At 46.8% G+C, this 14,996-nt stretch overlaps 1 protein-coding gene across 2 annotated transcripts in view; it reads right to left on the reverse strand.

The window, feature by feature from the left end:
* Window positions 1–2,325: 2,325 nt before the first annotated feature.
* Window positions 2,326–14,996, reverse strand: part of DZIP1L (DAZ interacting zinc finger protein 1 like) — a 67,618-nt gene continuing 54,947 nt past the window's right edge. For both annotated transcript variants that reach the window (XM_039913395.1, XM_029078683.2), the window contains 4 exons: window positions 14,641–14,860; window positions 9,268–9,485; window positions 5,516–5,655; window positions 2,326–2,767 (listed from right to left, as the gene is read on the reverse strand). In XM_039913395.1, coding sequence (XP_039769329.1) covers window positions 2,576–2,767; window positions 5,516–5,655; window positions 9,268–9,485; window positions 14,641–14,860 — 770 coding nt within the window. In that variant the 3' untranslated portion in view covers window positions 2,326–2,575. The remainder of the gene's footprint in view (window positions 2,768–5,515; window positions 5,656–9,267; window positions 9,486–14,640; window positions 14,861–14,996) is intronic.

Raw genomic sequence — 14,996 nt, forward strand, 5'->3', positions numbered from 1 at the left:
TCTCTGCGTCTCAGTTACCTCATCTGTAAAATGGGGATTAAGACCGTGAGCTTCATCTGCATCATGGACGGTGTTTAATCTGATCTTCCCCAGCTTTTAGTACAGTGCCTGGCACATAGTAAGCGCTTAACAAATATCATGAAAAAATGAAAGAGCTAAAACCGGTGAAAACCACTACTCCCCAGTCTTCCCCGGACACCGCCCCCCGCCCTCCCCGCCCAACCCACCAGAAGGGAGAGAGAACCCCATTTCTCCTCTCCACTTGTGGCGGGGCAGGGGGAAGAAGTGTCTCTCCATAGAGCAGGGGTGGGATGCAGATACGACATGGATCCCGGATAGGGATCAGCAGGAATCCAACAGAGCAGAGAGAGCGTGTGGAAGGCCTGCAAGACAGATCAGGCCCTGGGCCCAGGAGGAGTTAATCCAGCCTTGATCGGACACTTTTCTGTTACAAATAAGAGCAATAGTCTTTGTAAGCATCAAACACCGTACTAAGTGCTGTGGCAGATTCAACATAATCAGGTCAAACACAGTCCCTGTACCTCCTGGAATTCAGAATCTAGTAGGGTGGAAAGAAAAACTGGCATTAAATCCTCATTTTACAGATGAGGAAACTCACACACACAGAAGTTCAGTGACTTACCCATGGGCAAATAGTAGGCACATAGCAGAGCTGGAATTAGAACCCAGGTCCTCTGACTCCCAGGTCAGTGGTCTTTCCACTAGGCCTTGCGGCTTCTCGGTGTCCCTCACTCCTTTTTTCTGTCCCCTGCTGTCTCTGTGACTATCAATCTCATGCCTTAATAGACTTCCTGTGAGCACATTGCTCATTTTCACCAATTCTGGGGCCTCCATGTGCAATGAGTTTGGGGAACTTTAGGGTTAGGAGTTCTGGCCTTTTGGAAAACTGATTTTTGTGTTCATGGTGCCAGTTCTGAGTTTGGGTTAGTATGGAGAGTGAAAAAATCAACTCTTCTTTACAGAGGCATATCCACAATCTAAATAAAACTAACATCTAAGATGGTGTTCTGAGTATAGGAGGTATTCAATAAATATTTTGATCAGTCAATTTGTTTTAATTAAAGGTATCTGTTAAGCGCTTACAATATGCCCGGTACTGTACTAATCCCTGGGGTAGATAAAAATTAATCAAATTGGGCACAGCCCAAATTCCACATGGGGCTCACAGTCTTAATCCCTATTTTACAAATGAGGTAATTGACTCACAGAGTAGTGGAGTAACTTGTCCAAGGTCATACAGCGGGCAAGTGGCAAAGTAGGAATTAGAACCCGTATCCTCTGACTCCCGGGCCCATGCTCTTTCCGTTAAGCCACGCTGCTTCTCATGGTATTTATTGAGCAACTGCTGTGTGAAGAACACTGCCCTAACAATTTAGGAGAATACTTTATGATAAAGTAAGTAGGCACACTCTCTGCCCTCAAGAAATTTAGAGTCCAGAGGATGGCCTTGATGACAGCGATAATGGTGATGAAAAGAAGACCCCTCCTTGGTTGATTAGAAGAAAGGAGAGCAACAGCTCCATTTCAATCCAAAAGCAGGAAAATGAGGCACAGAAACAGATTTTTATTATTATTAATAATAATAATGGTATTTAAGCGCTTACTATGTGTCAAGCACTGTTCTAAGCCCTGGGGTAAATACAAGCTAATCAGGTTGGACACAGTCCCTGTCCCCCACGGGGTTCACAGTTTTAATCCCCATTTTACAGATGAGGTAACTGAAGCACAGAGAAGTGCAGTGACTTGCCCAAGGTCACAGAGCAGACAAGTGACGGAGCAGGTACTAGAACCCAGGCCCTTCTGACTCCCAGACCTGAGATCTATCCACTATGATAAAGAAGCAGTGTGGCTTAGTGGAAAGAGCACGGGCTTGGGAGGCAGAGGTCGTGGGTTCTAATCCCAGCTCCCTCCCCCACTTCTCAGCTGTGTGACTTTGGGCAAGCCACTTCTTTGTGCCTCAGTAATCTCCTCTGTAAAATGGGGATTAAGAAGACTGTGATCCCCACGAGGGACAACCTGATCACCTTGGGTCTACCCCAGGGCTTAGAACAGTGCTCGGCACATAGTAAGCGCTTAACAAATACCATCATTATTATTATTATTATGCCATGCTGCTTCCCAATAGGAAGGAGGCAAAGAACAGCGTGGCTCAGTGGAAAGAGCCCAGGCTTGGGAGTCAGAGGTCCTGGGTTCTAATCCCGGCTCCACCGCTTGTCAGCTGTGTGACCTTGGGCAAGTCACTTCACTTCTCTGGTCCTCTGTTACCTCATCTGTCAAATGAGGATTAAAAACTGAGAGCCCCACGTGGGACAACCTGATCACCTTGCTTTGCACATAGTAAGCCCTTAACAAATACCACCATTATTATCATAGAACAGGAAACTGAAGAAAATGCAGTTTTGTCCCCCTGAGGTTGGCAATCAAGAAGTGGTATCTATTGAAGGCTTACTGTGTGCAGAGCACTGTACTACGCGCTTGGGAGAGAACAATACAACAGAGTTGGGAGACACGATCCCCGTCCACAAGGAACTTCCAGCGTAGCGCCCGGCGGGATTCACCAGCCCGCGGCCCTGGCGCTGTCGGAAGTCCAGACGCTCGTGGCCTGTGAGCTCATGGAGTCCCCGCCGCGTCTCACGCCCGGCTCAGAGCGTGGAAGCAACGGCCGTCCCCCCTTCGGGCCCAGGTCCAGGTCTTGGGTGATGTCCTCCAAGGACGAGATCTCCAGGTCACTGTCCTCCGCTGAGAGCTGGGTGAAGGATGGGAAAGGAGCCAACTTAGACAAGGAGGAGGAGGCAATACACGCACTTGTCGGTCGATACAGAGCTGGTGAGGATTCTCTAGACTGTAAGCTCCTTTCTAGACTGTAACTCATCTTCGGCCAGGGAAAGTCTCTGCTAATTCTGTGATATTAAACACTCCCAAGCACTTAATATAGTGCTCCGAAGAAGCGGCATGGCCTAGTGGATAAAGCACGGGCCTGGGAGTCAGAAGGACGGGGGCTCTATTCCCGGCTCCGCCACTTGACCGTTGTGTGACCTTGTGCAAGTCGCTTCACTTCTCTGTTCCTCAGTTCCCTCGTCCGTCATTTGGGGATTAAGTCTCTGAGCTCCATGTGGGACAGGGACTGAGTCCAACCCAATTATCCTGTACCTAGTCCTTAACAAATACCACAATTATTATTATTATTATAAAAAATACCATGGATTGATTTCCAGGTCTCCTTGTGGGCTTGGTATGCCACTTGCTTTTTTAAAAATTTTTTTTTATCATTTGATAAGTACTTACTATGTGCCAGGCACTGTACTAAGCATTGGAACGTAGATTCGAGGTTGTCAGGTTGGACACAGTCAGTGTTCTGCATGGGGCTCACAGTCTTAATCCCCATTTTACCCGCCGAGCTCCAGGAGGGACAGGGACTGAGACATAGAAAAGTTAAGTGACTTGCCTAAAGTCCCACAGCAGACAAGTGGCAGAGCCAGGATTAGAACCCAGGTCCTTCTGACTCCCAGGCCCGGACTCTATCCAGTAGGCCACGCTACTTCTCACTCGCTAATTTGTACAGCTCACGGATTTGATCATTACAACTACGAGAGCGGGTCACTGGTGGCCCTCACAAACACGGGACACACCGACACATGAAATGCCACATATGTGTTACATATTCATGTAGCGGCATGTACACAGCACTTTTGTATATATCTGTAATTTTATTTATTCGTATTGACGTCTGTCTCCATTCCCCCAGACAGTGAGCTCGTTCTGGGCAGGGATTGTCTCTCTTAATTGTTGTATTATACTTTTCCAAGCACTTACTACAGTGTTCTACAGAGAGTAAGTACTTAATAAATACTATTGAATTAATAAATACTATTGAATAAATACAATGAACAAATGAATGAATGAATATATATATAATAACATCTTGTACTCCATGCTGAGCACTGTGCTAAAAATTTGGGAGTGTACAGTGCACCAGTTAATAGATATGATCCCTGCTGTCAAGGAGCTTACAATCTAGCTGGGAAGCCAGACACTTAGGAAGCAATAGAGTATAACGAGAAGCAGTGTGGTCTGGTGGATAGTGTATGGGCCTGGGACTCAGAAGGATCTAATAATAATGGCATTTGTTAAGCGCTTACTACGTGCCAAGAACTGGTCTAAGCGCTGGGGGGGTACAAGGTAATCAGGTTGTCCACAGGGAGCTTACAGTCTTGATCCCCATTTTACAGATGAGATGACTGAGGCACAGAGAAGTTAAGTGACTTGCCCAAAAGTCACACAGCTGACAAGTGGAGTCAGGATTAGAACCCATGACCTCTGACTCCCAAGACCGGGCTCTTTCCATTGAGCCACACTGCTTCTCAATCTGCATTCTAATCCCTGCTCTGCCACTCGTCTGCTGTATGGCTTTGGGAAAGTCACTTCACTTCTCTGTGCCTCGGTTCCCTCATCTGTAAAACGAGGAGTAAGACTGTGAGCCGCATGTGGGACAGGGACAGTGTCCAACCTGAGTAGCTTGTACCTTCCCCATTACTTAATACAGTTCCTGGCACTTAGTAAGCATTTTTAATGGCACATACCATTTACAAAAACAAGTTACATACATAAGGGCCAAAAGGAATCCAAGGGTTTAGAAGACTCAGAAGTGCTGGAGTGGCAAATTAGGAGATATAGAGTGAGGGAATGAGTGAATAATCTGGGAAGGCTTCCTGGGGACGACGGGCCGTCAGGAGGGATTTGTAGGTGGGGAGATTCGTAATTTGCCGAATAAGAAGGGGGAAGGAGTTTGGTCACTTCTGGGCTATTTTCATTTAATGAATGTCGGTGACTGCATTCTGAAATTGTCCGTCAGTCAGTCAATTGTATTTATTGAACGCTTACAGTGCGCAGAGCACTGTACTGAGCATTTGGGAGAGTACAATATAACAGACATATTCCCTGCCCATAACGAGTTTACAGTCAAGAGGGGTGACAGATATTAAATAAATGATAGATATGTTCATAAGTGTTGTGGGGGTGGGATGGGGTTGAATGAAGGGAGCAAGTCAGGGCAACGCAGAAGGGAAAGGGAGAAGAGGAAACGAGGGCTTAGTCAGGGAAGGCCTCTTGGAAGAGATGGGCCTCTGATAGGCTTTGGAGGTGGGGAGAGTAATTTTCGGTCAGATAGGAGGAGGGAGGGCATTCCAGGCCAGAGGCAGGAAGTGGGCAAAGGGTCGGCGGAGAGATCAAGGCAAAAGGTGAGAAGGATAGCATTAGAGGAGTGAAGAGGTTGGGTTGTAGTAGGAGAGTAGCCAGGGGAGGCAGGAGGGGGATAGGGGATTGACTGCCTTAAAGTCAATGGTGAGGAGTTTCTCTTTGAGGTGGAGGTGGATGGGCAACCGCTGGAGGTTCTTGAGGAGTGGAAAAACATGGCCTGAACATTTTTGTAGAAAAATGATCCGGACAGCAGAGTGAAGTGTGGACTGTTTCTGGTTGCTGTAGGTGGACACGGTACCTGGGGCTTCTTGACTGACGATGAGGTTTTGAGGAGTCCCGTGTGGGCTGCCGGAAACAGACGGACCCCGCCAGCAGGCTTCCTCCCAGGCGTGCTGAGCTGTCTCTCCAGATTTTGGGCTATGGACAGCACCAGAGTCCCTGAACAAACGACAAGCAGCCGAAGTCAGAATCGTAGGCCGTCTGAGGGAACAGGTCCCATCCAAGCTGTGCTGGGGGCCGAGAGACACGGCCAAAAGATGGGGGCGAAGACCAGGGGGAGACGATGGACTTTATCCAGGGAAAGAGGCCTAAGGCTCTGAGCACAGAACGGGATGCTTGACCCCCGGGGCCTCTCCGACTGTGGGGGGACGTCGGTCACGGTGGCGGTGACGTGATGATAGCGCAGGCGCAGCGTGGCCTAGTGGCAAGAGCACGGGCCTGGGACTCAGAGGTCATGAGTTCTGATCAGGGCTCTGCCACATGTCTGCTGGGTGACCTGCGGCAAGACACCTAACTTCTCCGTGCCTCAGTTACCTCATCTGCAAAATCGGGATTAAGACCACCCCACAAGGGGCAGGGACTGTGTCCAACCTGCTTATCTGGTATCTACCCCAGCGCTTAGAGCAATGCTTGGCACATAGTAAGCGCTTAACAAATTCCATAATTATGATGATGATTATTTTCAGTGGGCGAACTGAACTGAGAAAGAAGGGAGAGTGGGTGGAGAATTCCTGAATGAGATGAACTCATTTTTTTAAACACTGTAGGACTAAGAATTGAAAAAGAGCTAAACGCAAAGGAGAATACAGAAAATGACCAAAACACTTCCGTAGCCTTTCTCTGTATTCACATAAATACACACACATAGACACACTTACCGACTCAGACTCGGGTATAGCGGATAGGATTACACACATGTCTACCTGCACGCACGTAATCCTATCTGCTGTACTAATAAAACAGCATGTTCTCGCAGCATGAAAATAATAATAATAATAATAATATCTGTATTTGTTAAGTGCTTACACACTGTTCTAAGCGCTGGGGGGAATACAAGGTGATCAGGTTGTCCCACGTGGAGCTTACAGTCTTAATCCCCATTTTACAGATGAGGTAACTGAGGCACAAAGGAGTTAAATGACTTGCCCCAAGTCACACGGCTGACTAATGGCAGAGCCGGGATTAGAACCCATGACCTCTGACTCCCAAGCCCGGGCTCTTTCCACTGAGTCACGCTGCTTCTCAATGGGTCTGGGAGTCAGAGAACCTGGGTTCTAGTCTCAGCTCCACCGCTTGCCCGCTGTATGAATTTAAAGAAGTCATTTAGAGAAGCAGCGTGGCTCAGTGGAAAGAGCCCGGGCTTGGGAGTCAGAGGTCATGGGTTCGGATCCCAGCTCTGCCACTTGTCAGCTGTGGGACTGTCACTTCACTTCTCTCCGCCTCAGTTACCTCATCTGTAAAATGGGGATTAACTGTGAGCCTCACGTGGGACAACCTGATTACCTTGTATCTACCCCAGCGCTTAGAACAGTGCTCTGCACATAGGAAGCACTTAACAAATACCAACATTATTATTATTATTATTCCCTGTACCTCAGTTTCTTCATCTGTAAAATAAGGATTTCTCCTATGAATTGACACCTTATAGAGTCAGGAGAGTTTGTGTATGCTGATGAAGCTTAGAGCTGTGCCATATAGGGCTACCCAGAATGGAAAAATCTAAGCCGAAGCGTCGGACAAAGGCGATTCACCTGTGCTGGGCAGTAGCGGTGAGGGCAAGAGGCCGAGGCGGATGATCAAGTGATCAAAACATTGATCAAAGCCAACGGCAGAGAGACTCAAGTTTTTACAGCATGAAAGAAGGCAGCGGTAAACCACTTCCCCATCTTTACCAAAAAGCCTTTATGGATGCACTTACCAGAAAGACTTGACAGGAGGTGGGATGTTCTGAAAAGAGTTTGTCCATGGAGTTGCTAAGGGGTGGAAACGACTCAACGGCATTTTAAGAAGAGGAAAATAAGAATAAACACTGTGTTTTCCCGCTCTATGAACCCAATATGGGCATGGACTGTGTCTGACCTGATTTTGTTGTAGCTATTCCAGTGCTTTAAAGCACAGTGTTTGGTACATAGCAAGCACTTAAAGAAATACGATTTATTCATTCAGTCGTACTTATTGAGAGCTTACTGTGTGCAGAGCACTGTACTAAGCGCTTGGGAGAGTACGAAATAACAAAAAACAGATACATTCCCTACCCACAATGAAAATATTATATATGTTGTACTTTTATGTGCAAGAATAACGGTATTTATTACCGCTTACTATGGGCCGAGCACTGTTGTAAGCGCTGGGGTAGATACATGGTTATCAGGTTGTCCAACATGGGGTTCACAGTCCTCATCCCCCTTTTACAGATGAGGTAAATGAGGCACAGAGAAGTTCAGTGATTTGCCTAAACTCACACAGCTGACGAGTGGCGGAGCTGGAATTGGAACCCACGACCTCTGACTCCCCAGCCGGTCCTCTTTCCATTAAATCGTGATACTAAGGAACCTCTATAGATTGCTCCTTCTAGTTAAAGTAGCATTGATAGCATCTGTGGATTCTGGATGCCCAGGTCATGCATGACATCACATACATTATATGAGATGTACAGTGTAACATAATTCATTCAATTGTATTAAATGAGCACTTACTATGTGCAGAGCACTGTACTGAGCACTTGGAATGTACAATTCGGCAACAGAGAGAGACGATCCCTGTCCAACGACAGGCTCACAGTCTAAACATAATAAGGCCATATGAACTGCTTTGCAAAAGTCCATAATAATAGTAGACTGTGAGCTCGTTGTGGGCAGCGCATGTCACTGTTTATTGTCGTATTGCATTTTCCCAAGCGCTTACTACAGTGCTCAGCACACAAAGTAAGTGCTCGATAAATACGATTGAATTAATTGAATGAATAATAATTATAATAACAACTGTGATATTTGTTAAGCACTTACCATGTGCCTGGCACTGTAAAAAGCCCTGAGGTGGATAAAAGCCAATTGTGTCAGTCACGGGTCCCTCTTCCTTATGGGGCTCACTTAACACAGTGCCTTGCACATAGTAAGTGCTTAACAAATACCACAAATATTATTTTTTTCCATTTTATAGATAACTGAGGCCCAGAGGAGTGAAGTGACTTGACCAAGTTCCCACAGCAGACAGATAGCAGAGTGAGAATTAGAACCCAGATCCTCCTGACTCCCAGGCTCGGGCTCTTTCAAAGGAAGCAGCGTGGCTCAGTGGAAAGAGCCCGGGCTTGGGAGTCAGAGGTCATGGGTTCGAATCCCGGCTCGGCCACTTGTCAGCTGTGTGACTTTGGGCAAGTCACTTCACTTCTCGGTGCCTCAGTTCCCTCATCTGTAAAATGGGGATTAAGACTGTGAGCCCCACGTGGGACAACCTGATTCCCCTATGTCTACCCCAGCGCTTAGAACAGTGCTCGGCACATAGTAAGCGCTTAACAAATACCAACGTTATTATTACAAGCCAGTTAACTTCTCTTTGCCTCAGTGACCTCATCTGGAAAATGGGAATTAAGACTGTGAGTCCCATGTGGGACAGGGACTGTGTCCAACCTGATTATCTTGTATTTCCCCATTGCTTAGAACGATGCTTATCACACAGTAAATGCTTAGCAAGAGCCACAATTATTAATTCTACTACTTCTCTGGCCCCTTGAAGAAAAGTCCCTTGGCCACCCACTGGAAGCAAAGAAAGTACCTGAGGGTGCCATTTTGTCGACTCCAGCCCCTGTAGGGCGGATGGCTTTTCCATCGGAGGTGTCCGTGTCCGACCAGGACCATTCGCTCTCGACTCTGGTCTCCAGACGAGACGACGAAGGCTGGGCTGGCTGCAGCCTCTCGGGGCGAGTCAGTCCGGGACTCCCCCGGCGAGCGTCGCTTCCGTCTGAGTCGCCCTCCGAGCTAAAAGGCGGGGTGCTAGAAGAGAGGGGTCAAAGAGGAAACAGTACATGGTGGGAATGCAAGACGACCATCTGAAATTAGAGGGAGACTTGAGGAGATCGCAGGGAATTAATAATAATGACAATAATTGTGGCATTTGTTAAGTGCTTACGATGTGCCGAGCACTGTACTGAGCGCTGGGGTAGATGCAAGATCACCAGGCACTCCTTGAGGCTCACAGCCTAAGTAGGAGGGAAACCAATATTGAATGCCCATTTTGCAGATGAGGGAACTGAGGCTCAGAGAAGTGAAGTGACTTGCCTAAGGTCACATGGCAGGTTTGTGATGGAGCCACTCTCTTTAAATACTGAGAAATAACCTGGATCTGGAACTGGAAGCTCATGGGTTTACTGGTAACTGAGAGAACCCCGAGAAGGTCTTAATTATTATCATTGATTGATTTTTATTAATAATAATTGTAGTATTTGTTAAGTGCTTACTATGTTACAGATAGATATGAGCTAATATGAGCTAATCAGGTTGGACACAGTCGCTGTCCCACACAGGGCTCACAGTCTTAATCTGACTTTACAGATGAGGGAACTGAGGCACAGAGAAGCTAAGTTTCTTGCCTGAGGTCACACAGCACACAAATGGCAGAAGAGGGATTAGAACGCAGGTCCTTCTGACTTCCAAGCCCAGGCTCTATCACTAGGCCACGATTTACGGGAGGGACAGTGTATGTGGAGACTTGGAATTTCTTAGGGCTGAAAACAATGTACTCATTGGATTTGGAGAGGGTTTGCAGCTCTCTCCCCTATTTCGCTCAGAAGTGCGATAGAGAGGCAGCATGGCTTAGTGAAAAGTCACTTCGGGCAAGTCATTTCACTTCTCTATGCCTCAGTTACCTCGTCTGTAAAATGAGGATTGACTGTGAGCCCCATGTGAGACAGAAACTGTGTCCAACCTGATTAATTTGTATCTACCCCAGCACACAGTACAGTGTCTGCAACATAGTAAGTGCTTAACAAACACAATTTTTTTTAAAAAAAAGGAGCAGAACTTCTTGCTCATACACTTGGATGGAATAGAATGAGCAGCGGAGTGGAAATTTAAAAAAAAATCCTCATGACCTACAGCTAGCTTCGGCCTGGCCTTGAGCTTGATTTTATTCCTGACACTGGGTTGGATCTCATTCCAAACCTGCCTTGCTCCCAGGCCTAAGCCTCTTTCTGATGTCTCTTCTTAGGATCCTCTCTGAGATGCAAAAATCCTATTATTTGATCTTGCATTCACTACCCTTATTCATCCATTCATTCATTCAATTGTATTTACTGAGTACTTACTGTGTGCAAACCACTGTACTAAGTGCATGGGAGTGTACGATATAACAATAAAAGACATTTCCTGCCCACAATGAGTTTACAGTCTAATAATAATAATGTTGGTATTTGTTAAGCGCTTACTATGTGCAGAGCACTGTTCTAAGTGCTGGGGTAGATACAGGGTAATCATGTTGTCCCACGTGAGGCTCACAGTTAATCCCCATTTGACAGATGAGGTAACTGAGGCACAGAGAAGTTAAGTGACTCGCCCACAGTCACACAGCTGACAAGTGGCAGAGCCGGGAGTCGAACCCATGACCTCTGACTCCGAAGCCCGGGCTCTTTCCACTGAGCCACGCTGCTTCTCGAGGGGGAGACAGACATTAATAATAATTAATAGTTATGGTCTTTGTTAAGCTCTTACTATGTGTCAGGCATGTACTAAGAGCTGGGGTGGATACAAGAAAATCAGGTTGGACGCAGTCCCTGTCCCTCATGGGGTTCACAGTCTCAATCCCCATTTTACACACAGCAGACAAGTGGCAGAGTCAGGATTAGAACCCATGACCTTCTGACTCCCAGGGCCATGCTCTAGCAACTACACCATACTGTTATATTCACATTCCATCCTCTGTATTTTGCACCTGTTTCCATTATTTGTAATTCATCTGTGACTCCCGTTTTCCCCGATTAGATCGTAAGTTCCTTAAGAATAAGGACAATGTGTTTTACCCACACTGTATTATCCCAAGTGCTTAGTACAGTGCTCTGCACATAGTAGACACTTAATCAAAACTATTGATTGATTTCCATTGTCGAGGCAGGAAGTACTCAGTGAGGATGAGAGTAAAAACTGAGAAGCAGCATGGCAGAGTGGATAGAGCACAGACGTGGGAATCAGAAGGCCATGGGTTCTAATCCTGGCTCCGACAATTGTCCGCTGTGTGACCTAGGGCAAGTCACTTCACATCTCTGGGCCTCATTTACCTTATGTGGAAAATGGGGATAGAGATTGTGAGCCCCACTGGGACAGGGACTGCGACCAACCTGATTTGTTTAGATCAACCCCAACACCTAGTACAGTGCCTGACACACAGTAAACACTTAATGAATACCATAATTATTTTTATTATTAAAACACTGAGAAGCAACATGGTCTAGTGGAAAGATCACAGGACTGGGAGTTTAGGGGACCTGGGTTCTAACGCCAACTCTGCCATTTACCTGCTTTGGGACCTACGACAAGTCACTTAATCTCTCCAAGATTCAGTTTCTCCATCAGTAAAATGATCTTTTACTGTTATTAATTTTTATTATTTACCTGTTCTTCCACCCTCTTAGATTGTGAGGTCCGTGTGGGACAGGAACTCTGACCTGATTATCGTCTATCTATTCCAAATCTTAGTACAGTACTTGACATATAATAATTATTATTATAATGGTATTTGTTAAGTGCTTTACTATGTGCCAAGCACTGTTCTAAGCGCTGGAGTAGATATAAGGTAAACAGGCTGTCCCACATGGGACTCACGGTCTTAATCCCCATTTTACAGATGAGGTAATTGAGGCCCAGAGAATTTAAGTGACTTGCCCAAAGTCACACAGCTGATAAGTGGCAGAAAAAGGATTAGAACCCACAACCTCTGACTCCCAAACCCGTGCTCTTCCCACTAAGCTACATGTAATCAAAAATATCACACTAATTATGATTGAACGCCAAGAAGAAAGGACTATGTTCATTCATTCATTCAATCGTATTTATTGAGCACTTACTGTGTGCAGAGCACTGTACTAAGTGCTTTGAAAGTACAATTCCACACCCCATAAGCATCCTCATGGTCTAGATAAAAAACTCATTAAGGGCAGGGAACGTGTCTGTTAGTTTTGTGTACTGTACTCTTCCAAAGGGTTAGTACAATGCTCTGCAAATAATAAGTGCTCAGTAAATACCATTGTTTGATTGATTGATTGATTGATTGTAAGTAATAATAATAATAATGTTGGTATTTGTTAAGCATTTACTATGTGCAGAGCACTGTTCTAAGCGCTGGGGTAGACACAGGGGAATCAGGTTGTCCCACGTGGGGCTCACAGTCTTAATCCCCATTTTACAGATGAGGTAACTGAGGCAGAGAGAAGTGAAGTGACTTGCCCACAGTCACACAGCTGACAATTGGCAGAGCCGGGATTCGAACCCATGACCTCTGACTCCAAAGCCCGTGCTCTTTCCACTGAGCCACGCTGCTTCTCCAAGTGCTCAGTAAATACCACTGATTGCCTGATTGATTAATCAATCAATAGATGATATTAACCAATCAATCAGTAGTATTTATTGAGGGCTTACCGTGTGCAGGGTGCTGTACTAAGTGCTTGGGAGAGTACAACATAACAATTTGACAGGTATATTCCCTGCCCACAACAAGTTTAAAATCCCAAGGATGTAAGGATAACGGAGATCACTCAATCAGCGGTATTTATTGAGCGTTCACTTCACTGTACTACACGCTTGGGAGAGCACAATACAACAGAATTGGCAGACACGTCCCCTGTCCACAAGGAGCTTACAGTCCAGAGGGGAGAGGAGATGCCAGGATGCCTAGGAGAGGAGATAATATTAGTAATTATGGTACTTGTTAAGTGCTAATTATATGCCAAGCACTGCTCTAAGAGCTGGGGTAGATACAAGTTAATCAGGTTAGACTCAGTCCCTCTACCTTAGAGGCTAACAGGCTGCCTTGCTGGTACAATTCATTCATTCAGTAGTATTTATTGAGCGCTTACTATGTGCAGAACACTCTACTAAGCGCTTGGAATGTACAAGTCGGCAACAGATAGAGACAGTCCCTGCCCTCTGACGGGCTTACAGTCTTCTCTCATCATATCCCAAGTGGATCACTGCATCAGCCTCCTCTCTGATCTGCCATCCTCCTGCCTCTCCCCTCTCCAGTCTATTCTTCATTCCGCTGCCCGTATTATCTTTCTACAGAAACGCTCTGGGCACGTCACGCCCCTCCTCAAAAACCTCCAGTGGTTGCCTATCAACCTCCACATGAAACAAAAACTCCGCACTCTTGGCTTCAAAGCTCTGCATCACCTGGTCCCCGCCTACCTCACCTCCCTTCTCTCCTCCTGGCCACCCCGTACACTCCACTCCTCTGCTGCTCACCTCCTCAGCGTCCCTCATTCTCCCCTGTCCCGCCGTCGACTCCTGGTCCACGTCCTACCCCTGTCCTGGAACGCCCTCCCTCCTCACCTCCGCCAAACTGACTCTCTTCCCCTCTTCAAAGCCCTACTGAGAGCTCACCTCCTCCGGGAGGCCTTCCCAGACCAAGCCCCCTCTTTTCCTCTGCTCCTCCTCCCCTCCCCATCACCCCTACTCTCTCCCTCTCCTCCACCTCCTTCCCTTCCCCACAGCACTTGTATATATGTGTACACATTTATTGCTCTATTTACTTTATTATTGATGTGCATTTATCTATGTTTCTATTTATCTATTTTGACGCTCTTGATGACTGTCTACTTGTTTTGTTTTATTTCGTTGTCCGTCTCCCCCTTCTAGACTGTGAGCCCGTTGTTGAGTAGGGATTGTGTCTATCTGTTGACAAACTGTACTTCCCAAGCACTTAGTATGGTGCTCTGTACTAAGCTCTTAGTAAGCGCTCAATAAATATGATTGATGAATGAATGAATCCCCATTTTCCAGATGAAGTAACTGAGGCCCAGAGAAGAGAAGCGACTTGCCCTTGGTCGCCACAGCAGATAAGTGGCAGAGGCGGGATTAAAACCCAGGTCCTTCTGACTCCCGGGCCCGTGCTCTATCTAATAGGACATACCGCTTCTCTACGTCTGAGAAGGTTGAGAGTTACCTCAACTGAAGGGCAGGGGGGCCGGGCAGAGTGGTGGTGCTGTAGGCTCTTCTGCGCGGAGCCGGCTCCGGAGCTGGCTTCGGTGTCTCCGACAGCCCCGCGGGGCCGCTGACTTTCCTCCGGGGTGTCGGCCTGGGCGGCTGTGACGGAACCTCCATCCGCGATGTCCGCGGCTTCGGGGTGGCCTGTCTGGAGGCCAGAGGGTTCTTCCGGCTGCTAACTAGACACACAATCGGAAAAGGCGGGAAAGGTCCGTGACACTGGAACGAATGCTCATGGATGCAAGTGGTAAGTCAGATAAATTTTGTTTTTTTATGATATCTGTTAAGCACTCGCTATGTTCCAGGCACTGTATT

This window comes from Ornithorhynchus anatinus, chromosome 1 (assembly GCF_004115215.2).
Source record: "Ornithorhynchus anatinus isolate Pmale09 chromosome 1, mOrnAna1.pri.v4, whole genome shotgun sequence".
Lineage (NCBI taxonomy): Eukaryota > Metazoa > Chordata > Mammalia > Monotremata > Ornithorhynchidae > Ornithorhynchus > Ornithorhynchus anatinus.